Source organism: Scleropages formosus, chromosome 16 (genome assembly GCF_900964775.1).
Source record: "Scleropages formosus chromosome 16, fSclFor1.1, whole genome shotgun sequence".
In the NCBI taxonomy this organism is placed as follows: domain Eukaryota; kingdom Metazoa; phylum Chordata; class Actinopteri; order Osteoglossiformes; family Osteoglossidae; genus Scleropages; species Scleropages formosus.
This window is the reverse complement of record NC_041821.1, coordinates 21,510,711-21,537,646: the sequence shown is the minus strand read 5'-3', so window position 1 is coordinate 21,537,646 and position 26,936 is coordinate 21,510,711. Positions and strand designations below refer to the sequence as shown.

The following is a 26,936-nucleotide window of genomic DNA, read 5'->3' as shown; positions in this document are numbered from 1 at the left end:
CGGCGGACAGAGATCTCATGTTTGTTTGCCAGCGGAATAGGCTTCATGTAGAGAGAACCGGGATACCTGTACCTGGGATACACCTGGTAACCTGGCCCACCTGCAGAGACAGGTGAGCTCGGAGTAGGAGGGGCCAAACCCTCATGACGGATGAGAGGGAGCTCATAGCTGCTTCAGGCGCATCAGTCCTCTCTGTCAAACATACAGGTCGGGTCACCTGTACCTTTGACTTCTTTACAAATGCATTCTATTCAGCAGAACATAAAAAAAGAAAAAAAATCATAGTGTTCAATAACCAAAAGTCATCATCCTCTTCATCTTCCTGATCATGATAATTAAGTAGACCATTATTTTCTGACTGGCTTTCCCTCAGCCAGTTAGCAGCTAAAAAAATGACTTGCAAAATATATTAGTGATAATGATGGTTCAATCCGTACAAAACTGTAAAATACAACAGTTCACACATCCAAGCAGGTATCAGTCAAACAGTTCCTGTCCATGTGGTTTTACTCCTCAACCGTTTCAGAGATCCTGCTTGTGTGTGTGTGTGTGTGTGTGTGTGTGTCTGTCTGTATGCGTTGGCCTTCCTTTCTCTTCTTGTTCTAGCCTTGGAGCAAGCAAGCGCCCTGGATCTTTATTCATATTGCACCGAAGATAAATAATAATAAAAAAAAAAAAAAATGACGAAAGAGAGGATCCACATGAATAGGAAAGAAATGCAGGCGGCTGTCATCTTGGATGTCAAGGAGGAACATGAGGAAGAGAAGGGAGCTGTGGGCCCGTGCGGTCAGAGGAGGAGCTCGCGACACATGGGCAGGTTGACGAAGGTGAAGATGTTGAACTCGATGAGGATGGAGAAGCAGAGGAAGACGGCATACATGAGCAGACACACGAAGCCCAGCCGCCGGTCCAGGGTCCACTTATTCAGGTGCACACCGAGAACCTGAGGGAGAAAGAGGCAAAATGATGGAGAACATTCACCAAGGCTGCTGAAACACACCAAAAAGGTTTTGGATGTATTTTATAGACTCAACACTGTGACAGTTTGGGAGATAAAAGACCTCTTGAGATGACAAAAATGAATGGCTGGGTCTCAAGAGGATAAATTTACAATCTGCTCTTTTTTTCCAGGCCCTAATATTCATATCAGTACTATCAGTAATGCAGCCTGTTGAAGAAGTGCAGAAGTACGGGTCCTTTTTGTGTTTTTCATAGAAAACACAATTTCTGAGAATATTTTTCTATTATTTCAAGTTAATGATATCAGTTAATTATAGAGAGTATGCCATTTAAAAAGAATCCTCTTCCGACCTCAGTGCAGGTATTGATGACCTTTATGTAATCATTTTGTAGGTAACTTCTTTTTTGTGTTGCCCGTACTGTTTTATAATATTTAAACAAAGCTGACGGCAAGAAATGTAAAGGAAAGGAAATTCGACGGCTACAAATGGCCATTGTTGAATTATGCTGAACGTAAAAGGCGTCCGGCACAATCCCTGTACGGGTGCGTGAACTTACTGTGAGAAAGACTGAAGCCAGCAGAAGTCCAACTGAAAATACAAGACCTTTGCTGCTCAGATGAATCTGAAAAGAGGGAAGAAAAAAAAAAAAAAAAAGGGTCAATAAAAACTGTTTTTTAAAAAAAAAAAAAAAAACCATGTTAAATACATTTTATGACACTTACACAGGTGTGTAATAAAATTTACCTTCTTAACATTTATTCCAATGAGGTCTGCAGCTCTCTGCGAGAGCAGGTTAACTTAAAGAAAGCTAATTTTAAAAGAAAACCTAAAAATCTCAGAGAAAAAAAAAAAAAAAAAAAAAAAGGAAATCTCAGGGGTGACTGAAGTTTGTTGAACCTGCATCATCTGTCCTGATTCGCACAACAGTTTCACTAATAGTGCAACGCACTTCCTGGATCTGGCATTTATCATTCAAACAACTTGGAACATTAAGCAGTGATATTTACTCGCTTTTAAGGTTGCTGCCAAAACGACTTCGGCTGCTTCAAGCGATCCACGTGGCATCGCACTCTCGTTCGCTGCGTTTCTACCCGATTATTGCAAGCGAACATGCGAGAGGTCATCTGTGACCAGCTGTGTGTTCCGGCGGGAGCAATCGGCTCCATCACGGGTTCGACAAAAGGCTTGTCTGTCAGCAGCGGCCTTTCAGAGCGAAGCTGTCGGAGTTCAGCTGTACAGTCACCCCGACGGGGCCAGGCCGCGCTCCTCCCCAGCCCTCAACCCGCATCTTCCATTTTGCCCGACAAGTGCACACTGGGCAGTGTTTCCACTGTGTCCTATGGCGAGTGTACACTGAACGGTGTTTCGACACTGCATGCACTCACTGTACAGTGTTTCATGTTTGATGTTTCCTTTGCGATTCTATTTGAGAAAACGAGCCATAATGGATTTAAAAAAAAAAAAAAAAAAAAAAAAAAAAAAAAAAGATTACTTTCACTTGCCACAAAATAATCTGTTACATGGAGATTTTGTACTCTATGTGAAAGGTAGGATGTGTGCAATTTAAAAAAAAAGTAAGGAAAAATACCATATGAATTGAACATCATATTTTATGTCTCCAAAACAACTTACAATCTGAGGTTTGTACACTAAGCTACTTACAACCGTTTCCCCATCTGCAAGTCTGTGTAATTATTACTGGATCAATTCAGGGCGAGAACCTTGCCGAAGGTCTTACAGCAGGAGGTGGGATTGAAACCAGAGTCCGTTGAATAAAAGCGGTGGTTCCAGCCACTAGGACACCTGCTGCCTCTAGATTTAAGGTCAAAGTGCAAAAGTCTAAAACTGACCATGAATACACAAACTCACCTTTAGTATGTTCACTATTGATCATTCATTTTATTGAGTATCAAGAACTTCCTTTAAGTTTTGAGCTGATCACAAGGATAGGGGGCGGAGCTACAGTGTCAGCATTACTGTACAATGGGAGCATGGCCACTGGGGGGCACAATCGAGCTAGGCAACGTCTTCAGGTACTCACGTAGGAGCCGTAGTCGATGGCCAGGGTCTGCAGCGTCCAGGGCAGGCCCAGCCCCATGAGGATGTCAAACACATTGCTGCCGATAGAGTTAGAGACGGCCATGTCGCCAAGACCTTGAAGGAGGTGCAATAATAAGGCCTGAGTTCATACCTGCTTAACCGGTATCAGGGATCATTGCAAACCGATGTCCCGGGAATAGCGAGATACTTATAAACATTCCTATGAGGATATGAAAAAGCATGCGGATTGCTGCCTGAATGTACAAACAAGATGCACGACAAAAAACGGAGAAGCGTTACAAATGCATTGCTTTCCAGCTCTCAGACACCGCTTCCAGAATTAATTTTTCATACCCGAGTGACAGAGGAAGCGGGGCGAGCGCTGCGAGATAAACAAAGATGAAAGAGCGCAGTCTTAGCGTGCGCATTGCCTCGGCCCTGCCCCCGCCCGCCACTCCCCCTCGTGCTCCGAGTGACGGGCCTACAGGTGACGCGGCTGCTAGCCTCTCTTCAAAGCCTAATTCCCCCTCTTCGCCTTCATCTGCTCGCATCGAGCCTGAGAGCCACCTTGAAACATTCATGAGAGCTTTGATCCCGGCACCACGTTCACGGCACAGGATAATTGCGGCGACGTGGAGCAGAAGAACGACACCCCGAAGTCAGCCTTAAGCATGCGGTGGGAACGACAGCAACAAACACAGAGGCACTAGAAGCAAAACTGGGTGCTATAAGAGTGACAAGTGTCAGTGTGTGTGTGTGTGTTTTTTTTTTTTGGGGGGGGGGGTCCCAGGTGTGGATTACCTTGTCGTGCCACAATGAGACTGGCCATGCAGTCAGGAACGCTGGTGCCAGCTGCCAGGAAGGTGATGCCCATAATGACATCAGGGATGCCCAGCGTGAACCCAATGACAGTCACCTACAATGAAACGGAAACCATCTACTAGCAATTCTTCATCAAACAACATTTTATTAACCACACAGAATCACACGCAAAGACGAAATATTAAAGTTGCTGCTTCAAAAGTAATTTGAAAATTTATTTTAATAATCCAGACATAGAATCAGCCGCAGGATGTGCTTGCGTTTACCGCATGATAATTACCACGGTATGCTTTAAGTACACTTCAGAGTGGTTTTTCAATATGGTACAGTACAGTTCAGTAAATAAATACTGTACCATAAAACTATTGAGTGGAATCAAACAATACAGAAGAGCAAATGCAGCTTTTGTTCCAGTGGGAAGTCTGCCGTCCCAGCAGAACGCATACAAAACCACATGAATCAATAGCCTGAAACGGTAAAAGAAGGCAAACTCCCGAGACAGCCTGCGCTCACCATCCACACCATGATGTAGGAGAAGCCAGCAATCCAGAGAGTGGAGGAGATAAAGGTGACCATGAACCAGCGTTCCCAGCGTGGCGTCGCACAGTTGGGCACGGTGAAGAAGAGCAGCAGGCAGATTGGCCATGCCACCAACCACTTGAACTTGTTACAAGCCCCGGCTGAAGGTAGAGCAGAGGACGGAGACAGGAGCGTATGTCCAACGGTTGAGCAGTCAACCGTTGGATCAACAAAGCAATCAATCAGGCAATGTGCTAGACAGAAAATCAATCAATCAATTAAACAATCATTTTCACTAATTACATTGTTGGCCAATAAATCATTTAGAATGTCAACTAATCAGTCAACCAAGCAATTAATCAGCGTGAAACGTGACCAATAAACTATTCGGAAAGAATAAGCAACTTATAAATCAAGTCATCTATCAATATGCCTACCAACAAGTCAACTAGGCAACCCAGCAGTCACTTAACTAATTCATCAGGCAGTCATCCAGTCATCCATCCAATTGGCAATCAGTAATTAATCAATCAATCAATCAAGTGATGAATTAAAACCATATAAATACATGAGCCAATCAATAATCAGCCAATAATTTAATAAAGCCATTCTCCAGCTGGTTCACTAGATCAGTTAGCAATAAAACTGTGCCTTAGACTGTGCCTCCCTGCTCTGAACTGTAAACATGTGCTGAGCAGATTCACTAAAGTCTGTCTAATATTCACCTGGGGCTTGAAATGGCACGAAAGGCCCTTCATTCTCCTCTTCCTCCTCGTCTTCCTCATCGTTCTCGTTGTTTTCGTTGTCCTCGTTCTCATTCTCGTTTTCTGTGTCATTCCCAGCCTCGACTCCTCCCCTGTCGTCCTCTCCCCTCCCCCTGCCGTGCCCGTTGAAGCCCCTCTCAGCTGCGCCCAGTCCATTCTCCAAGCCCCGCCGCCCCAGCACCCTTACTGCCCCGTCCGAGTCGCCGTTACTGAAGGATCTGCTGTTAATCAAGCGTTGCCTCTGTGGACATGCAAAGAGTGACAAAGTAAGGGAAGCATCAGGATTTTGATTAAATATCATGATTTTACATGATCTTGTGTAGAATGCTGGCTAAGGAGCCGAACGTGTCACCAAATGGTTACGTGTTTATATACAAACAGGACTGAATAGGGGGCAGCAGGTGGTGTAGTGCTTACAGTTGCCTCCTTGCACCTAAAAGACCCAGGTTTGAATCCTACCTTCTGCTGTAGTACCCTTTATCAAGGCACTCACCCTAAATTGCTCCACTGAAAATTACCCAGCTGTATTAATGGGTAAATCTCAGCAAGTACCTTAACCCTGCTCGTCGCTTTGCAGAAAAGTGTCACCTAATAAATAAATATACAGTAAATGCAATGCAACCTTCAGCAGAGTAGTTACAGAACATCTTAGTTTTCCTTGATCACACTCAGAATTAGAGTCTAAAACATCTGTTTCCTGGATCATGGTGCCTGTTTGGACTGTATGATTCAAAACCAGAGTGGTATCTTACACTGTAACGGGAGAGGGACAGAGTGTGAACCCAGAGTTCGGAAGTGGGGTGGGCCCACACCCAGCCCTCCCTCACCTCATTGATGAGCATGCGTGAGGCCATGGCGAGCCGGGTGCGAGGCGAGAAGTGGCTTGTGATCATGATGCGCATGCCCGCCTCAGAGAAGGACAGCTGGTGAGGGTAGGCCGACAGCAGCTCGTCCACCATCAGCACGGACGGTTTGCACGGGAAGCTGGCTGCACACGGGGCGAAATACAGAGGGGGGACAGGCTTTTTGAGTCTGCTCACTTGCCGATCTCGACGACACTGAGTGTGCTAGCATTTCCGTAATTACACGGAGAAGTCCGCTAGCGGTCTGTTAGCATCCGTTAGCCAAGGCCTGTACCTTGACTGCCATTGCCTCAGGGTCGCACCAGCAAAGGATGGCAACACACATCATATTGTGAGATCCCACTACTTGCTGAGATAACAGTTTACAAATAAAAAGAATTTTGAGATGAGCACGATTTCTGTACTTTTTATTGTCTCACAATTTACACAAGTGATGAGAACAATGTAGGATCAAATAGGCTTTTTGGGTTCAACTAATATGTGACCCAATAATAGAGCAGGAGGTGGGATAATGATTACAGATGCTGCCTTTGGACTTGAAGGACCCAGGTTTGAAACCCACCTCCTGCTGTAGTTTCCCTGCTCAAGGTATTTACCCTCAACTGATACAGTAAAAATTACCCTGGTAGATAAATCATAGCCAGTAGCTTAACATTGTAAGTTGCTTTTGGAGAAAAGCATCAGCTAAATAAATAAATGTAAGGATATAGAGCTTGATTACTAACATAGCTGCCATTCTATAGCAACTCAAGCATGGGATGCTGTTTGTTTGTCTTTAATTCAAATGAAATATTGCTAAGAGGAAAATGATAATCACAAAAAACATTCATTTCATTCTCTGCTCATATTTTGCCTGTGTTGCATCATATTGCTTTCACGGAGCTTAATTAATGGAGTGAAGTAAGAGTTTAGTAATGTTGTACAAAAATATGAAGCCTTTTGATGTAGGACGGAAGGCAGTGCAGAGCACATGGTGAGGTACCTTTTTTGAGCAGCACTACGGTGGCGTCGCAGTTGCTGTCGTCCATATCCGTGTTGCCCGTCATGCCGTTGGCGAGGTTCACAGAGCTCCTCTTCCGGTTCTCGAAGTAGCGCTGTGCTCGCGAGTTGAACCTTTGCATGGACAAAGAGCCAACAGACGTGATACAGTTGGTGGGTTGTAGCCTGAATTAAAATTTCCTACCAACAGCGTGGGATTCTTTTTGTGGAAAAACCCCGACGGTAAATTGACACACGAGCATTGATTGAGCAGATGTCCAACAGAAGAGTTCTGCGCTTACTTCATGATCAGAATGTAAACCAGGTACATCAGGATCAAGACCAGAGACTCCCACCTGCAACGGCAGAGAGTTCTTGGTGAACAAACCTCCTCAGCTAGAATAGGAGACACAGCTTGTCATTCACTACGAACAGCATCAGATGTAAGAAATAGCGTTCACACTCTTACATCTCACTGGTAATTGGAAGTAAAGGAGTTCACAGACCATACTGCATGTTCAGGAGCACATCTTACAATTACAAAAAAGGTTCACCTACACTCTGACTAAACAAGATCGCCTTGTCATGCTTGCCGTAACACATGTCACAAGAAAAAAAGATACTACATACCAAGAGACTTTTTCATCGTGGATAAACTACAAAGAGAAAGAGAAATAAAGCTTAGGGTAAAGAAACCCAGCCTGTCTGGATTTGACATATTCACAGCATGATACTACCAGCTTGCAGATACTTTTAAAATTGACATATTACTCCTTATGTAGAGATCAAGCATGGATCAGTTTCAGATGACAAACGATGTACAACCCAAAGCAGCATCCTGGTCATGAAGTCACACTCAACTCACAGCAATCTGGCTGTTCGATTGGTAGATCAGCGGTAGGGGACCCTGGTCCTTGTGGGCTGAGGGTTACCCTGGGTTTACTTCCATCTGAGCTCTCAATTACTAAGTTTTGATTGCAATTTCAAAGCACGGTGTGAGTAAACTCATGTCAGTACGAATGCATTAGCTGAAAAGTTGCTGCGATTTTTCATACATTTATTCATTTGTCCATTCATTGTCCGTCACTGCTCCTCTTATTTAGGGAAGTGGTAGTCTGGAGTCCATCCTTGAAGCATAGGTTGTAGGGCACAGTACACCGTGGACAGAATGCCAGTCCATCATAGTGCAGTCACACACACTCATACATACATGGACTACGGGCAATTCAGAGTCACCAGTTCAGTTGAAACATGTCTTAGGAGTCCTGGAGGAAACCAGAGCACCTGGAGAAAACCCACACAAACACATTTCTGCATTTTTTGTTTTGGAGAGGCTTATTCAATACGTGAACGTCACATGCTCGGAAGCTGTGACTTGGAGAATTTTTTTGAAATGAAAGCGTCTGATCTGACTCCAAATGTAAAAGTTTTGTTCTTGTCTATTCAGTAGGATTTGCCAAACTAGCGAGTATGCCATATTACTGGTAAATCGTTGTAAACTTGATCTATCGGTGTCATAACTAGTCTTGGAGAAACCCATCTTCTCAACAGAAGTAGTATGCGACCTCAACAGTGAAAAGCTAAAGATGTTTCCTCAATTAAAATGCCTAATGAATTAGTTTAATAAGTGATTATTTTGAGGCTTTGGACATTGTCTAAATGACATATAACCCTAAGCTATGTGCACCTACAACAGTTAGGTCCAACGCAATTGAGAGAAAAAAGCGTGTAGCTATTTTGTTTAGAATTATTTAAATCATGGAACTCTTTCAATGAAAGATCCCTAAAGGCTGAGTAACTGAGCGCCTGGCTGTAATGAAAAGCAGTGCATACTGCAGCCTGTGAAGACCAGGGATCTCCAGCTGTGGGTAATGGTGGTGTAACGTGGGTGCGACTCGAGCCAATTCCACCCCAGGCTCAAAGCCTTCTGCCTCAGACAGACTCGACGCTCCCTGCCGGCACATCAGCCCATGCGTGCCAGGAGACCAGGATGCGATGCTCATGGATGCACACAAACAAACAGTAGAAAAGATAAGAGTAGCTGGTGGAAGGGTGGCACTGAAATAGAAAAGGGCAGAATATAAAGGAGCCAAAGAGAAAGGGCAAATGATAGCTCGCGGCCATGTTAAAGGGTACAAGCAAGTCTGTTTGTGGTGGAAAGAACATTCCATAAAAAAGGCACCGGGACCGTGAACGTCATACAGTCTGGTGATGTAAGAACTCTGCATTATCTTTGCACATGAAGACAGACCTTGTTGTATTTTTTGTTCGTTGATGTATGAAATCCCCATCATACAATTGCGGTTGTACTTTATGGCACAAACAAAATTTGTTTTACTTAATTTTTAACTGAAATGCATCAATTAGATTTACCTTGTTGTTTGTATCTAATTACCAAATGCCTTAAAAATCATGAATCTCAAGCTTATTATAATGTTTCCTGATCAATGTCTATTGTCCAATCTGTCAAGAATCTTTATAGTTTTAATACTAGTCTATAATAATCACACATTTTTGTCCTGGAAATGTAGAGTCGGGCAAAAGGAGAGCTCAGAACGAATTCATGAGCAGTTCTTCCTTCCTATCGGAGGCCGGCCAGTGAAATCAGCTGTGGCACATCACGCTCTCCCCATAGAGACCGCTGTGTAACACCATGGGGCAATCAGGGACCAGACTGGTAGGATGGAGGCCCTGCAGCTCCATGGCAGCAGGGAATTTGCATGAGCAGATCGTTTTCCCTCATCCCCTTGCACCTGTCCCGCTATGCCGGGGCTAACTCCTCACATGCTACATCTGCACTGGATTAGCAGGCCAGCCAGATGCTGCTTTCACTCGCGGAGGGCTGTTCCAGCTGCTGGCCTCAGCCAGATTTTAGCAACCTGGACAAGACCGAGAATCGCATCAGCGCTATGGCTCTGTTGAGGCTACGATGTTGACAACGGCGACCATTGTTGTGTAAAATGATGAGGACAACAATAAACCCATAACAGCGCAAACGGTAATAGTTCCCCCCTCCTGGCGTTTGAAAATCCAACCGGATCTAAGAAAACACATGCTAAACTAATCAGCATGGGCCCCGATTTATGGCAAAGACAGTGTCTAAATTCCGGAGGCACTTTGACTCCAGTCTAATTTCATGCCACAGCAAGCTCAGTGCTCATGCAATTTAACCTCCTTTATTCTTAACGATTTTATTTTTATTATAACAATATCTTCCATCTGCCATGTAGAATTTACTCTAATTTTTCCAGCATCACCGATGCAAAGAAGCAGCTTGGTTTTTCCCAACTTCTAGGACATATCTGTGCCCGTGGTGCTCTGTTGCTTAATTCATCTATGCTTTTCTGTGGCCAAAAATACTTGGAGCCACTCTTTAATCCAAGCCCGGCCCTTTTGTGACGATGCAAAAGTGACAGATGATCTGCAATGGGAAAGAGAGCACAGCTGATCTGGCGAATGGAGCTGAGCTGAAATGTGTTCCTGCGGTTTTGTTCTCGAGAGGCTTATTCAGTATGTGAATGTCACACACTCGGATGCTGTGAGAAGGAGAACTTTTCAAACGAATCTGTCTGATCTGATTCCAACATATAAAGCGGTTTTAATCTTGAGTGTACAGTAAGATTGGTCTTAGTACCATGTACACCATACTACTGGTAAAATCCACACGGTTTTGTTGACTTGCCCCAGGTGTGGTCTTCGGGGCACTGTCCAAATGAAAAGCGCGCCAACGTGCCTTACGCTGGTTTCTTTTTTGGAAATGCTAATAAGCTGTTCACATCAGGTTCTCTTCTAGAAAGTAAAGCCTTGACTTCTAAAAAAAGAACAGTTTTGTGTATCTTCTCATAAAGCTTTCAATAGCGAGCTCAGGGAATCGTATAAGGAATGCCCGGTAAGCCGCAGAGCGCGTGGAATTCACAGCTAGGCTAGCCACCTACACGTTTGTAAGATTTGATTTAAACACACTAATTTTATTAATCCGCGATAAACCCTGTAAACCGCAGGCCGCCGTTCTGCCGGTTCCTGTCACAGCTGCGAGAGGCTGCAGATGTGTTAAAGCACTTTGCTAATCATAGCTACTTAAAAATGACATTGGCACACATCCACGTCGATGCTACGCATAAGGCGATGGCCCCTGTTACTTGCTACGGCCAATCCTCTTTTTACACTACATATTTCCATATAATGAACTTCCAGTGTCAAATATTCTATTGACTCCACTGCTTTCGAGCTGAGAAAAAGCAAACCGCAAAAGGAATGAGTTCACACATTGCTACCCTGCTAAAAGAGGTGGGGTGTGGTAGCGCACTGGGTTTGGCTGGGTCCTGCTCTCTGGGGGGTCTGGGGTTTGAGTCCCACGAGGGGTGCCTTGCGATGGACTGGTGTCCTGGGTGTGTCCCCTCCCCCTCATGCCCTGTATTGCCAGTTTAGGCTCTGGCTCACAGTGACCCTGCTCCAGGACAAGTGGTTTTAGACAATGCGTGTGTGTACATTGCTGAACTGAACTAAAATATAACAAGAAAAATACAATATTCAACAATACTACCTTAGTGTGTATGAATAATGAAAGGCTGATGCTGTATGTCTTTACATAAGCTAAGAAATGATGAAGTATGAGCATGTAGAACATATACAGCTTTCAAGTTCACGTTCTTTGGAATGATCTCTTTCTTTGGCTGGTATTGTCCAGGATTTGTCACCTTTACGAAGACTGTCAATGATGTCCAGTTCTTCCTCAGTATTTATGACAGTGTGGTCAGCTTCCTGAAGGCAGGATATGTGGGAAGACCGACCAGGGGCCCTGAGAGACAGTGCTACGATAAACCATGTGCCCTGGCCTTTCTGAACATGGCTGGGAACCAGATAAGGATACCCTGTTTGCCAATCCATATTCCTCCAGCTATGAAAGACCCTAACTGCATTACAACTTCAGAGACCCGTTGAAATACTACAAAAATTCAAAAGAGTCAAACGCTATTACTTCACTTATAAAATTTTATCATCACAATGCTATGTGAAGGAAAACTGTCTTTTTACAATTAACAACATACTGGCTATAAACAGTGGCTATACCTTAGTGCACCGAAATCAAAGAAAATAGTAACCGGCTCTTTAATTTCAACTGGATTTTGTATAAAACATATGTGATATTATGGAGAAACTCCTTATGAGATGTACGTCGCTTTGGAGAAAAGCGTCTGCTAAATGAATAAATGTAAATGTAAACTCCTAAAATATGACAATAATAATCTCCGTGCTTTTATACTGAATCCAAAATTCAGAGTTTAGATCAACTAGACACATCTAGATCTGGATCCTGAGACAAACAGGCTTATCTGGCCATGTACTTTACTTCTTTTTTAAATTCAGTGTTTCTACTTCCATTCATACGTTATCATTTAAACATGTTATTTCAGTGAAAGGGGATGCGGTGGTGTGGCGGGTTTGGCCTGTGCCTGCTCTCTGGTGGTTCTGGGGTTTGAGTCCTGCTTGGGGGGCCTTGCGATGGACTGGTGTCCCATCCTGGGTGTGTCCCCTCCTCCTCCAGCCTTATGCCCTGTGTGTTGCCGGGTTAGGCTCTGGCTTGCTGTGACCCCGCTTAGGCCAAATGGTTTCAGACAACGTGTGTGTGTGTATTTCATTTAATGCTGCAAGATTAAATCTGGGAAGCTGGAAGAATGCTTAAAAAGTAAAGCTGGAACAGACCCTGCGCCCTAATCATGTCCTAGGACCATAACATAGAGATCCCAACACTTTCTGTTCGTTTCCTTCCATCACTCGTAAAGGGTACTGAGCAAGGCAGATCGCTTCCCTGCCTGGGGCCCCCCGTGGTACTGGCGTGTAGCACTGGGGGTAAAGTAATGTGTGGTGTAACACTGCCGGTGTAGTACAGAGAGGTGCCTTAATGAGAGAGATAACACTGAGGGGTGTAACGCTGAAGGATGATGAACTGAGGGTGTAAAGAGCGAGGTGTGATGACTCTACGGGTGTACAAGCAGGGCTGCAGAACTGAGGTTGCAGCATCACGAGTGTGGATGAGAACACTCACCACAATGAGCGCCGTCACAGACAGCGTGTAGAACGCCGAGTCCCTCAGCAGGGTCCAGTGAGAGAGCCGCACGGCCTGCAGAGAGAGAGAGAGAGAGATGCAGCACGCAGCGTTCGGTCTCCCCTCGCCGAGCTCCACCTACGGAGGCGGCACGCTGACAGGTCCTTTCCGCGCAGACCTCACAAACACAAGCCATTCTGACCAACAAAGACGGCCGTTGCCTCGAGCAGCGATGACAGCTTTGAAACCATAACTGCGCAACAGAGTCCGGAATTAGACGCAAACGCCGTGCAAAAATTGGCACTAAGGTTACCTTTGACACGATGTTAGAGAATCCCTTCACCAGAAAACACATGTCCTTTATAAAAAAGAACACAAAGTTGCAGGCTCACGATTTATATGTGATATTTATGTCATCTCCCTTAGAGGGAACTACGGGGAATGAAAGGGCAATAAATGTTCATTGCACCATCACCTATAATAGGGGGACTATAAGAGGAAATCTAAAAGTATCTGTAATTACGTTTTAGCTTTTTTATACTGTTGGCTGCAGCGGTAGAGACACGTGCATGTGACACAAGCCCAAACTGGTCTGGTTAATGCTGGCATGTCGCACTCCCATTCTGTATGCACCAAAGAGCAGCTCACTCTATTCTGCTTTTTGGTCCGTGGTCGACTTTCAGCCCTGAAGTTTGAGGTTTCAAAGCATGATCCATACAGTGCAGGCCTTGCTCCTTCAGACTACCACCTGTTTGGTCTGTTCAAAGATGCTTTAAGAGGCTGTCGTTTCACCACCAAGCAGGCAGAGAAGGAAGAGGTGCATGCCTCGTACAGTAGCATACAAAAGCTCGTCCAACAATGGACGAAATGTGTTTAGTCTACGAGGCTATTTAGAGAACTGATGCTCAGGTGAACTCTATTCTGCCTGTATCCATGTTTATGAATTTATTGCTGATATTTTTTGGCTGAAAATGAATTAAAAAACAAATACCAACGAAATCAGTGAAATCACAGATAACATAAATAATCATAAATACAAAAATCATTCCTTTAATAATTTTCAGTAGAGCACATGCTGACAGAATGAAAGCATGGAAAGAGTACTACCCTTGTTTCGGGAAAGAAAACCTTTTATTATTGTTGTACCAATTTTTCAGTACAATTTATTGTTATTTAGCGCTCAGTCCTGAAGCCGGTATCAGAACGCTGCGACAGGTTACAGATCAAACCGACCAACTGAAAGCAATGACAGCTGACTGAGAAATACATATAGCACTAATTTGTAAAATATAGGAAGACTGTATGGGGGTGTGGTAGTGCAGTGGGTTGAGCCAGCTCCTGCTCTCTGGTGGGTCTGGGGTTCAAGTCCTGCTTGGGGTGCCTTGTGTTTCACAAATACCAATACCAATGTGTGTGTAAAGAATGTATATGTCAATAAATATATGAAATACAGTTACCATGGATGTTCTTCAAGGTGACAGAGTCATGATTAAGTGTTGATGTTGTGGCTAGCTGACAACAGAGGAGAGGAAGATTTAAAAACTCCAGACTGACAAAATACACCTTTGGGTGGGGGGGGGAGTCTCAGTCAACTGGATTGTAATTTGGATAGACCTAGGTCGCCTACCTCCCTACTCCCTCTTTGGGCAACAGTCTACTTGAAGAGGCTCCAAATCCATCTGAGCCCTCCTCATTTTGTCAATATGAAAATACTTGCCAGTTCTTACTAGCTGAACATAAAACTGACAGCAGCTTCAGCTACAAAACAAGAGGTCTGTGGAGGTTCTCAGCAGTTCATTGTACATCTTGGCATTGAATACCTCTGTAATTTATAGTACCAGTGAAAATTGAGAGTCCACCTGGACAAACTGGGCATTACATGTATAGGGCAGACTGGGCAGGAGAGTGCAAGCAAAGGAACACACAAGCACCCTACATGTCTGGGAATGGTTCCAGATCAGCTGGGAAGACATGGGGGGCTCATCTCCTGAGCAAACCTGTGAAATGACTCCTGGAAAACAGAATAGTTTCCAGCATGCGTACGCAAATTTTTCACCGGTATCGTATCTTGTGAGGCAAAACAAGTAAATACACAAGGCCATGTTAGACCTCTCCTCTACTCCTCTGCTTTTAGAAGCTGGCCAGGTGCTGGCCAAGCTTTTAACAGTGAGTGAGGGCTACATTTTTGTGGCTCTGTCATTTTGCCCTCCCATCATAGGACAAAACGCCGCGGCGTACTGAGGCTTACTTTGCTGTTGAGGTTACACGGCACTGCACTTCACAAAATCTTAGAATTTCTACTTACACGGGCCTGCACTCTAATCCCACCAAATCCCCCTTCCACCACACAGCCTCCTGGTGCCATTTCCAACAAACGCTGGAGATGGACACTGAGCCCGGAGCCAAATTTCAGCATGGCGTGTAACGTCCAAAGACAGCTGAAACTGCCGTCGTTTATGTTTCCTTGGAAACTGCCATAATTGTCATAAGCCATCGGCAAGACTTGGAGCGTTAGTCCAAAGCGCCTTTAGCTCTGTTTGAACCTTGATGTCAGTCTGAAGAATCTTACACTCCTTCTTCTGGGTATACCCTACATACCTTTCACCTCTCGAAATATATGTGCTTTGTAGCTCCCCTGAATGACGTTTCACATTTCAGTTCTGTTGATTGTAAGTGGAACTCTGGTTGAGAATCAGTGATCTAAAATACTTTGATCTGGTCTCATATCATACCTGGATTCACAGTCCTCCAGACTTGATGAGACATCAACATTTAATAAAGCAGGGCTTTGACTTAAACAAATACACACCAACCCCACTTCACTGCTCATAAGAATCTCCTTGCATCACAGCAGACCACACTCAGAAGGGCCATCCGAAGCAGCTACTGGATTCCACCTTGGGCCATATTGACTCCAGAGAACATTTCTTGATACTTGAGACAGTTCACTGAGAGAGTTCTGAACACATTACCCTCTAGAAGTAAATATAATGGTGATAATATGCTGGCTCCATCCTTTAATGGTGCTGACCAGCTGCCAAGTGTGTGTAGGCATTTCCTGACAATTATGTACCAGTTAAAAAATTCACATCTTGAAGATCCATTGACGTGGATAACTCACAATTTCAAAGGCCACTAACACCACTGGTCCTGCCTTTATCATCTTGTTAATGGCAAATGTTGCAAACATGGTGTTGGGAGTGAAAAGACACCTCTGCATTGTCTTTGTGTACATTTTACCTCCTCAACCCAAGAGCGTTGCGTGTTCCCTTCAGTGGACCCCTTTTGAATTCTTTCTCCAAATGCTACTTTCCGACATGGGCACAGAGGCCGAACAGAGGAGCTCAGCGGGAACGGCTTCTAATTGCTCCCGCTTTTAATTTCTCGCAATCACTTCTGTGTTGCAGTCGAGGAAGTGCTCTGGGAAAATTAGACTTTGAATGCTGTTTGATTGTTTGTAATTGCTGGAGTGTTATTTATACAGCCTTGCAACGCGCACCTCCCTCCGCGCTCGACTTTGCGTCTTCCTGTTAGTCTACCCATCAAGTATCTTTCAGCTGAATGCTGTCCGCGTTCAGACTGGCCCCACGCATGTACGTTAAAAACGATTCTTCCCTCTCATTAGCATTAACTCTACTAGGCTCTTAAATCTGCCTTAACGTACAGAGCAGAGGTCCACTTTCATTATAAAGAGCCCACTTTCCATATATTCAGCTCATCGCCATTATACAAAGTGAGCATCAGACTCGATGGGGTCATGTGACCCCTGCGTTATAATACATCAACAGTGCCCTTTATGGGCCTCGAATAAATAATACAGAAGCTATAACAGCATTAGAGGACTTTAATACACTTCTGGCAGGACTCTAATCCTTACATAATGTGTAATCTGTATTCATTTACTATTTTGAATCCATTTTGGTGGGCTTATCTCTTTGCATGTCAACTTTACCGTGACGGATCCCGTCCGAAATACAGTTTCTTTTGCTTTTAGGTTTGGTACACCTTATAGTCAGCTGATGGAGGAGATGCTGAGCAGGAAACAGCAGCGTAGCAGTGAACTGACATAGTTAATTAAACTAAAGATAACTGAAAGTGAAAGAGAAAACAAGCCGAGACCAAAACGAGCCAAGACGTAGTCCTCAGGAGATGTAACTCCTGGGTGAAAGTACAGCTGGAGCCCTGTGTGTATGCTAGTGCACAAGAGCACCTACTCCTTAACAAGTATGCATACTTTATGTAATGCATCCTCCTGCTATAATCTGTCGTATCAGAATCAGGGGCTCTTGGGTCAGATTCCTGAGCTCCTCTTTCACACACACATATCAGTAGGCATCTGACTGCTGAACTAGGATGCTCTCATCCTGTATTGGACCCCATGTACTCGACCACACATCTCTCTCATTTGCCACGCTGAGCTCAATGCGATTTCAGGGAAATCTGAGAGTATCCCCCCTGACAAACTCACATAATTTAAAAAAGAGAAATTCCTGAAGCCTTAGGATTAACTGTCACATGAAAGGAGAAAAATCTTCTTCAATGATTGCTGAGTCGGGATAAATACGCGACTACAATGAAGAAGGGGTTCAGGACAAGCGGATACACGGGCCCTGTCGGTTCAAGGCACCAGAAGCCCCTTCTGAATTTAGAACTTAGCTGGACTTCTGATGAGCTCCACAGGGGACCTTGTGTCTTGCGGTGATGTTTTTAATGCTCCAGATGGCTGGTCAGCTTTTTTGGAGGTTCTGCATAAAAAAGCTCAGGGTCACAGTGAATCCCAGCAGCGGCGTAATTCAGGTAATATCCAAAACTGAGACGGAGGCATGTTTCTTGAGCAAACTGGACACAGGTGACAATGGCAGTCAGGCAGAGTCAGACTGCCTTTAGCCATATGGTTTGGACACTGCTGCTCCTTCATGATGATCACCAGATTACCGGTGTATAGCACAGTATGGCTGATGAAAATGCAGAGAAAAGCCATTCTCCTTGCATCCCAGTGAGCAGAGATGTTCTGCTGTCTGTGATGTTGCTGGATCAAATGGACGGGTCAGGGTTAGGGTTAGCATGACCTGCAAACCTAGATGGGAGATCTCCTTCGGTAAACAGAGTGTGCCTGGTGACAAACTGGCCAGCCGGTGCGGTGTTACCTGGCCGGCGAAGATGCCGCACACCCCGATGATGCACAGGATGTTGAAGACGGCCGAACCCACAATAGTTCCCACACCGACGTCACCTTTGGTGATGAACACTCCTGGAGCGGGGACAAATGGACAGATCAGAAACGTTTGCCCACTGTGATTACATCTTCCCAAACCCAGCCAAGGTTTTTAACTTGCTTTGTTCGGATAGTATCTATTAATAATCCAAGTACAAAGAGGCAAAACAGGCATGAAGCCTAACAAACACTTACACAGAGGAAGCTATTTAATGCGGGATGTATTTTTATTACCCTACAAAACTGTTAAGAGGTTTAATGTTCTCTGAGCACTCTTAGAGGAAATCTTTATGAAACATCTGTTCTGTGGCCAGTGATAATTCCTCTAATCTGTGTGCTCATGGTGCTGGGGCTCGAATCGGTGGGGTGGGGAGTGATCACCGATGACGGACGTGAAGAGTTCGGGGGCCGAGCTGCCGGCAGCCATGAAGGTGGCCCCCGCCACATCCTCACTGAGGTGCAGGCGCTGCAGAACAAAGAGATGCAGAAAGACACTCACCGCAGACTCTCCGAGAACAACTACAAGCCCCGCCCCCTCCCGATCCTCCCTCCTCGGCCACACCCACGCAGGTCACCGTTGACACAGTGCGGTTTTACAACCAACATTTCTGGTTCTCAGTGATGTTCTGGAACTGGGTTGCTGCTATCTCTGCCTTTCCTCAAGGGAAACAAGGTTCAGTACAGCAGTGTACTGTACATCCCCTCATCCCCAGGTGGCCAGCCCCGATTTGAAGCACAGATTCTGGCTACACATGCTCACCGGTGAGAGTGTGTTTTTTTTAAAATTAACAACAGAACAGAACTGGGTCACAACAACGCAGAGGCAGAATCAGCATACCAAGAAAGTGCAAATTCTTATATAAACAGAATATAACACAGGGGTGACGGGTTACAGCATTTTGCAGGGGAGGGGTCATGTAGCACTCTCCAGAAACTTCCGTAAAAGGTCAGTAAGTATTTCAGAATTCAGTCAAATTGTGATTCAAGTCAAATGTTAACTTTTCCAGGGAAGAAATCTGGAAACGTGAGTCCACCACATTTGTTGAGGGAGTTTCTGGTGTGGACCACAGCAATAAAGGACGTTTCCTTGACAAATGTGTGAGAATAATCAGCCTACATTGCGCAACTTCATCAAAAACACAATCTGGTTTGTGGTTTAACAAGAATAAAGAGGAGGGCAAATCTGACTTTCTGTTAAATATCCTTGGAAGGCCCTTGATTTTAAGTGCCAGCCATTGCAAAAAAACAGGCCCTCTACTGGTCCACAACAAGCTGACAGGTGTGTGGCAATAAGATTCATTTTTTTGTCAGATGTGTAGGAATAACGAACCTATTTTCCATATGTTCGCCAAAAACAAAACTCTCCATTTGGGTTTTTGTGTCAGGGCATTCCGGCAGACCTACCTCGCAGATCTTCTCCAGGGAGGGAACAAAGTAGTCGTCGCAGACGAGGGCCAGGGCGTAGAACATATACATGGCCTGCGGCAGGGGGGTGAGACACAGATCAGAAAATTGGCTTCCACGCCACAAACACGATCATGCCCACAACAAACAACCAACGTGATGGAGTTCCACATGAATTAATGTTACCTGAAATGTGCTCCTTAGAGAAATTGCTTTGCCACAGATTACCAGTTTAGAACAATTAATGGTATCTTCATGGACCGGATTTTTATCGTAGAATATTAAAATGTCCTTTAATCCATAGGAGGTTTTGGGGGAAGCAAAACTGGCACCAAAAAAAAAATGCCTCTGGGGTTTGTGACTTATCAGTCTTTGCAAGGTTTTTCCTTCATGCCATCTGTATGGTGAATGGTGTCCATTGCTTTCCCATCAGGGAGCTCCCATATGGGTGAAAGCACGTCACGCATGACCAGGACAGAAGAAGCTGTCACCGACAGCAGGTTCGGGATTTGGGATTAGTAGGTCGGTCACCGTTTTGGCTTCATTCCAGCGATAGCTTTTTAATCCTAGAGTGGCACAAGGGTTAAGTGTAAAGGTTAAAACACAAACTCGCAGAGCGCTGAGGCCTGAGGTGTGAGCTGACATTACAACTCTGGTGTAGTGCCATTTGCTGAGATTTACGTAATGCTATCCCTCTCTTTTTTGTCGATTCACTGGCGAAGAGAAGTCCAAGTAGGATCTTGCCATATGAAATGTCCCTAACTGGTCCCATTGCCAAGTGGGAATCTCTAGTCGCAAACCAGTGTGACCATCTGCAGGTCTGGGAGTCAGGGTCTGGCATGCTTAGAGGCATCAAATAGCCACTGGACCTAAAAGGAGGCTTTTCACCCAGCAACCATGGGACATGCCCCCCAAGAAAGGCTGAAGTGTGCTGTGCATCTCCAGTGTTCTGCTCTGCATCAGCCATGGTGCACAAGACAGGAGGATCCCATGTGCCGTGCCAGCTCCCGCCGTGTGGCCATGAATCGGCAGAAGGTGGAGGATGCGGTGCGCTCGGCAACTAGCGGAGCAGCCGATTTCAGAGAAGGGCGCTGAGCCGCGCATTTCATTTGGCTGAAACACGCCACTCCACACGTGGTATTTATGTAACGGGCTCTAAAAGCCACGGTACCTCGCTGACGCTGACCTGGGGGGGCGTGCTGACACGGCAGCCGACGCTGCACAGATAAAGTGGCGTGCCCCTCCACCAGCTCTAGCTCTCTGCGTAAGACATCAGGGAGCAGGATATTCTGGTTTCCCTCATATTCCATGTGACCCAACGGCGCGACTCTGACATGGAGCTGCAGAGCTGCCATTGCTGCTCACGGCAGGACGTTTCAGATTATTCCATGCGACGAAAACTGACCAGCTGGGTTTCATTTGCATTTGTCCATTTAGCTGATGCCTTCCTCAAAGTGACTTACAATGTTAAGATACATAAAATGACTTACTCATGATTTACCCATTTAAAAAGCTGAGCAAATTTCACAGTTTCAGTTCAGGGTAAGTTTCCCAGGTCCCAGGTTTCCCAGGTTCGAACGAGATGAAATCCTCCCCTACTTTTCCTTCAACAGACCCATCGTGAATCAAAGTTTAACCAGGCGAGAAGAATGGCTTCTGCCCTGAGAGCCCTCAGAGTTTGTTATTGCTGGGCGAAGCTTCTTCTGGATGCGACACATGCAGAGATCTGATTATTCCACATTTGTCAGGGTCGGGGTTTTCTTGGGAGTCTTATTAGTCCTTTCGTGGTCAGCCGCCGACCTTGGCAGGACCGTGTCCAGAGGTGGTCCGCTCGGTTTGAGTTGTGCACCCCAGCCCCGTGCCCGCAGAGCCGCCCCCTGGCCTACTAATTTCCCTCTCAACATCACCTAGTGGATCGTGCATGAGGACTGCTGTGGTCAACAGGATGCAGTTGTGTTTTGCCAGACGGAGAGATGGAAAGCGAAAGGGGGTGGGAAAAGAGGCGTAAACATAACGGCTGACAGCGAATCAGATGCGGGAAGCGGTGGAAGCCACAGGTTACGTCTCTCGATGCCGGTCTTCTTGTCAGTCCCTTCTCAGTCCCTGGTTCTCCAAGCTTCATCCATCCCTCCTATGTCACTGCTCTCTACCTGACCAGTAACCACCCTCTCCTCCTAAGGGCCAATCAGCCTGGTACCCCTTAGACTTCTATCTTTTAATTAATTAGGTACACATACATCTATGGCAAAAATAACTTTCTTTAAGATATAGATTCATTAAACAACAAAGAAAGGAAATAAAATCTGAATTTATAAATAAGTCGTTTTTATGTAATTATTTGTGAAAAGTGACATATGTCCTGTACATACCTGAAAGTTATACACGCACAGAACACACATTTATGCTTTATTGACTGAAAACAGACTAAAAACTAAACTTATTTTCGAGACTGAAGTCGGTTAAGGAAACATTTAGATGTACGCTATTGACTGCGTACAGCGACAGTTTGTTTCACAGAAAATATTACCTACAAAGCCGCAACGTTTCAAAGACATGGGCAGGCGTTATGTTATGCAATATTTACATAACATATAAAGTGGCAGATCTTCAACTTTCTATTGACTTTGAAGGGCAGCTGGTGGTGTAGGGGTTAGCTGTACTGCTGTTAGACCCAAAGGTTGCAGGTTTGAATCCCACCTCCAGCTGTAATACCCTTCAACAAGGTACTTACCCTCTGTTGTGCCAGTAAAACTAACAGTCTGTGTAAACAAGTAAATACTTAGAAGTTTCTTTAGTGAGAAGTGTAATGTTGGTAAATGTAGTAGCACTGAAAAATGTATTTTTCAATTTTAGCTGCTAAATTTGGTGCCTCCAATTGTTAGTGCCTTTAGGTGATTGGTTAGGTTCACCTAATTATAAAACGAGATCTGCTCTCAGTCACTTCCATCCTGCTGACCGGGAAGCTGGACCCAGTCCAGATGAGGCCCGCGGTGCCCGGCTATAGCAGCCCCAGCTCTTCCTCAGTGCAAACGGCGTTTCGCGGCAATATGGTTGTAATCGCGGCCGTATTTACTAGCTGCAGTAAATAAACTGTGGGCGGTGTTGATAGGACCCCGGTGTTGGATCAGCTGGCACCGCTCATACTCCACAGGTCCAGATGCTGGACTCTCTTCTGCGGAGCAGCTTTAAAACCAGAACCACTTATTTAGGAACGGTTTCCAGAAAACTTTTTTTACTACAGTGGAACAGAATTCTCAGCTGTAGACATGAAGCCAGACAGCTCTGCAGGACTATTACTTCAAATTTTTGTGATGTATACAACAAAAATATTGTCTTTTTGTATTACCCAGAAATGCTGAGAACAAATTCCCTGAATTGTTGAGGTTTTTTGAGTAAAGTTTTACAATCTGCAGAGTAATTGCGGTGTTATTTCAAATAATAAAACAATATTCAGAGCAGTCATTGGAACCACAAGTTGGATAATTTATGGAAATATTATTAAAGACCATACTCCTTTGAAATATTTCTGTCTTGAACTGCCTCATCCATGAGAATAAATGAATGAAGATGTGAGCATGTGTGTTTCACGTGCTGGAGTCCCTTACGCTGGTCAAGGAAACATCGCCGTCAGGCTTCCCTCTTATGTCTGACATGGATGTTCGCGCCAGCGGCCTCTCTCGTTCCGAAAGAACCACGGCCTCATTTCATACTAAACTGAAAAACCTTTGCATCGCTTCATAGAAAATATAAAAACAAACTACTTCTATTTGTTCCCATTATTTTTGCTTAATCCAGAGTTTTTCTGCGACTGTATATAAGAAAAACAAAGATTTATTTAAATGTATCTGAGCATCTATGGAACCTCTTTAAAACTACATTTTGTACTTGTTCTGTTTTCTTCGTATTTAATTCCCATTTTCTTGTTCTGGCCAGCTCATTTTTGAACTTCAGGGAAAATGGGCCTATTTTAGGAATGAACGTTTCTTTTTTCCCAGCTCTGCTCTAGGAATAGAATTCATAATAAAGGTGTACGTTGCAACTCACATCACGCTCATCGGCATACATGGAAAAGCATTGTCACATCGTACAAGAACACTTTTTTTTGTTTAGCGTTCCCCAGCTTCATACCTCCGAAACAGACTAACACCATGGAACTGGTGTATCCCTGTACCGGTTTTACCTCTATCCCCATCGGGATTTCAAAGGAGAGAGATAATGGAAGAATCTGCCTCGTCTTGTTTTTCCCAAAGCGATACCCCCCTCGGAGGCTCACACCCAGCCCTATTTATGCGACTGTACTCTGTCAAGTCTTCGCTGAACACGGGCACGAAAAATGGCGAAGGAACAGCAACATGGCTTGCCTGGCAGACCCCTGTACACAATGAAGGGCCTCCAGGGGATAAAGAAAGAGAGAACTTACACAGAGGACATGCAGGACCACCGCACCCTTTGTCCTCTCCTCGTGCGAGAACAGGTCATTGGGGAACTCGTGCAGTGCTGCAGGAAAGAAAAAAAGTCCATTATTAATCTCTACAAGATCTCCAATGCAGAGACACGGTTGTTGCCTCCGCTTCTATATCTTGCACTCTTTATAGCTTCAGAAATTCCACTTGGTGCAACTATTGAAATCCTCTGCTGGGATTTCAAACTGCAGCTACTTGGTCGCAAGTCCAATTAGTGGTAGTCCCGTGTACAAGAGGTCCAAACATGAGCATCTGTACATTCTTGGTTTTGGCTTCAGTGTGGGCAAATGAGCTCCTTTTGTCCCTCAGAACTGCTGAATCCCTTTCAACATTCAAGAAGGGTCTGAAAACGCATCGGCTCGCCATGGGGTGTGGACTTGCGCTTCAACAGTTGCCAGTCTGTATCTAAAACTGGTGTATAATGCATTAAATGTTTAGTAAGCAGAACCCTAACCCTAAACCTAAGAGTTGCACATCTCTGTGAAGGAAAGTGTCTGATCAATGAAATGGAATATAAATATAAATGTTATTGCCACAGTTTCTGCCGATCATTGCTGCTTTCATTTCAGCAGCATCCAGTCACACAGTCCACACAACGTCTTTGGATCGGAATCCCAGCGCAATTAAGTCATGCATAAAAGACAGGGGACCACTCTAATGTGACACACTGATATTTTTTATACCAATCGCGGGAAAAAACACCGGTGAAGGTAAACCCAAGACAGAATTAACATGACTTCCAGCAAGACAATCTAGCCTTATACAGAATTCATCAGCACAATGGAACAAGTGATGATCAGTTAGCAGTAGTCAAATGGAATTGGGCAACTGGGCGTACGGCCGCGCTGCGAATCTGTCGCTTTAGTCCTGCGGCCAGGCTTCGCGAGAATGAGTAAGTTCCCTGGCGCTAAGTGATCCGAGCACCACTTTCAGCATCGGGTTCTGTCCACGGCCACGGAGGGCGATTGCAGCTGTGCCTTTGACTGAAACTACGTCAGAGACACGCACGCAGTGACGGCATGCAGCCTTATCCGCCACAGTCACAGAAACCATGATGCCTTCGCTTCCCCCTTTCCTGTACAGAGAGATGCCGAACGGGAGCAGATGGAGGAAGCAGACTTGAGAATGGCCACATCAACACGCTGCCCATCGACAAAGATGAATGTGTTTGCAAATTATTCAATGCATCTACACTGGGTCCGCAACTTAAGAACAGCACGAGAACCGGAAGTGTGTTCGCAACTCAATTTGTCTGTAACTCCGTAGTCACTTTTTCCACCAAGCTGCAATCAATAAAAGCAGAATAAAAAATACTGTTTGCTGCACCTAGGGGGCGCGGTGGCGCAGCAGGCTTGGCCGGGTTCCGCTTTCTGGCAGGTCTGGGGTTTGAGTCCTGCTTCGGGTGCCTTGCAATGGACTGGTGTCCCGTCCTGGGTGTGTCCCCTCCAGCCTTGCGCCCTGTGTTTCCGGGTTAGGCTCCGGTTTGCCGCGACCCCGCTTGGGACAAGCAGTTTCAGCCAGTGTGTGTGTGTGTGTGTGTGTGTGTGTGTGTTTGCTGCACTACTTGTTAATGGTTACGTTCTATGAAACCAACAGCTATAATCACTAAAAAAAATCCCTGTAATGCTTCCACCCATCTATTATCAACAACCCAGTACATTTAAAAACTTGTTTAAAATTACCTTAAAAGGCTTCTACACAACCAGCGCTACAGTTCAATGCCACTGACATCACACGAGTATGTTCTTCACCTTCGGAAGCTGATCTACCTAATCAGTAAAAGCTTTATAGAACAGTCCCTTGTTTTATTTATGGGTAAGCTCATGTAAAAATCTTGGATATAGCTATAGTGCTCAAAAATACAGCGTGATGCAGAAATGTAGGTAATTTTTGTACTGGAAGAGTGATGAAATCACAGCTAAATGTAAGCAAATGAAAATGTTTATATCTCCCGGAGTTCATAGCACACGAACTAAGTGACGTTTCAATGCCGACTCTGAAGGAAGCAGGTGTGAGGTGAGGCGGAAGGAGACGCAAAGGGGGGGATCGGGTCCGCATTCCTCGGAGAGCTGCCGGAGCTTTGCCCAAATGCGGTTGTTGTTTCAGAACAACACGCAGCTGGGATTTCGGGCGGGAGCGATCGAAGCAGAGCGACCTGCTCGGGTTCCAGGCTGTGTTTCGAACCTGACGCCAGCAATCCAGCTACTGGCCTAGCACACTGATACATTATGCAGAACAAACAAAATCAGCCTTGAATCATTAGTCCATCAATCCAAATAATGTTTTAGTATTTATTTTTGGCGCAGTTCCTTCCAGGCGTTACCAACGTCAGCTAACAGCTCATCTTCAATACCACCATTAAAATGCTTTTCCGGGTCCAGCGAAAATCACAGCTGGTCCCGCTTCTCACCGAGGCACGGGATCTCGTGGTGTATTTTGAGGGCATCGATCAACCTTGCTGTAAATCGCAACAAAGGACAAAATGGCACCGCAACCGTTGTGACATCAACACGAATAGCGAAGGAGTTAGCAGCAGAAACAATGCAGGGCTGAACTATTGTCTGATAGTGTTGAGAGACCATTCGCAACAGCAGTGTTTTTACCACGGCAGTGGAATGCGTGGAGTATCATATACATCATCTCAAACACAGCTGCACCTTTGGATCGATCTGATCATCCATCCCACTACCAATTAAGCTGGATTCCCGGTGGGACTGGGGTAGCTTATTTGCTTGACGGAGTGCAATGTGGACCGCATTTACGCCCCCTTGTTTGGTCCACGCTACTGTAGCTTCTTTGGTGATGATGACCAAGATGGAACAAGTTCCAAAACTCTCTATCAGATGAAGGCTACCCTGGA

The 26,936-nt window shown here is 45.1% G+C and overlaps 1 protein-coding gene across 1 annotated transcript in view; it reads right to left on the bottom strand.

Moving 5' to 3' along the window:
* Positions 1-431: 431 nt before the first annotated feature.
* Positions 432-26,936, bottom strand: part of LOC108933613 (sodium/potassium/calcium exchanger 3-like) — an 81,055-nt gene continuing 54,550 nt past the window's right edge. The window contains exons 3-17 of the mRNA XM_029259084.1: positions 24,034-24,110; positions 19,614-19,688; positions 18,591-18,675; positions 18,142-18,245; positions 12,995-13,069; positions 7,579-7,604; positions 7,251-7,304; positions 6,953-7,083; positions 5,935-6,095; positions 5,069-5,348; positions 4,338-4,504; positions 3,804-3,918; positions 3,004-3,116; positions 1,519-1,584; positions 432-943 (exon numbers count right to left, since the gene is read on the bottom strand). Of these exons, the coding sequence (XP_029114917.1) occupies positions 788-943; positions 1,519-1,584; positions 3,004-3,116; positions 3,804-3,918; positions 4,338-4,504; positions 5,069-5,348; positions 5,935-6,095; positions 6,953-7,083; positions 7,251-7,304; positions 7,579-7,604; positions 12,995-13,069; positions 18,142-18,245; positions 18,591-18,675; positions 19,614-19,688; positions 24,034-24,110 (1,685 nt within the window). The 3' untranslated portion in view covers positions 432-787. The remainder of the gene's footprint in view (positions 944-1,518; positions 1,585-3,003; positions 3,117-3,803; positions 3,919-4,337; positions 4,505-5,068; positions 5,349-5,934; positions 6,096-6,952; positions 7,084-7,250; positions 7,305-7,578; positions 7,605-12,994; positions 13,070-18,141; positions 18,246-18,590; positions 18,676-19,613; positions 19,689-24,033; positions 24,111-26,936) is intronic.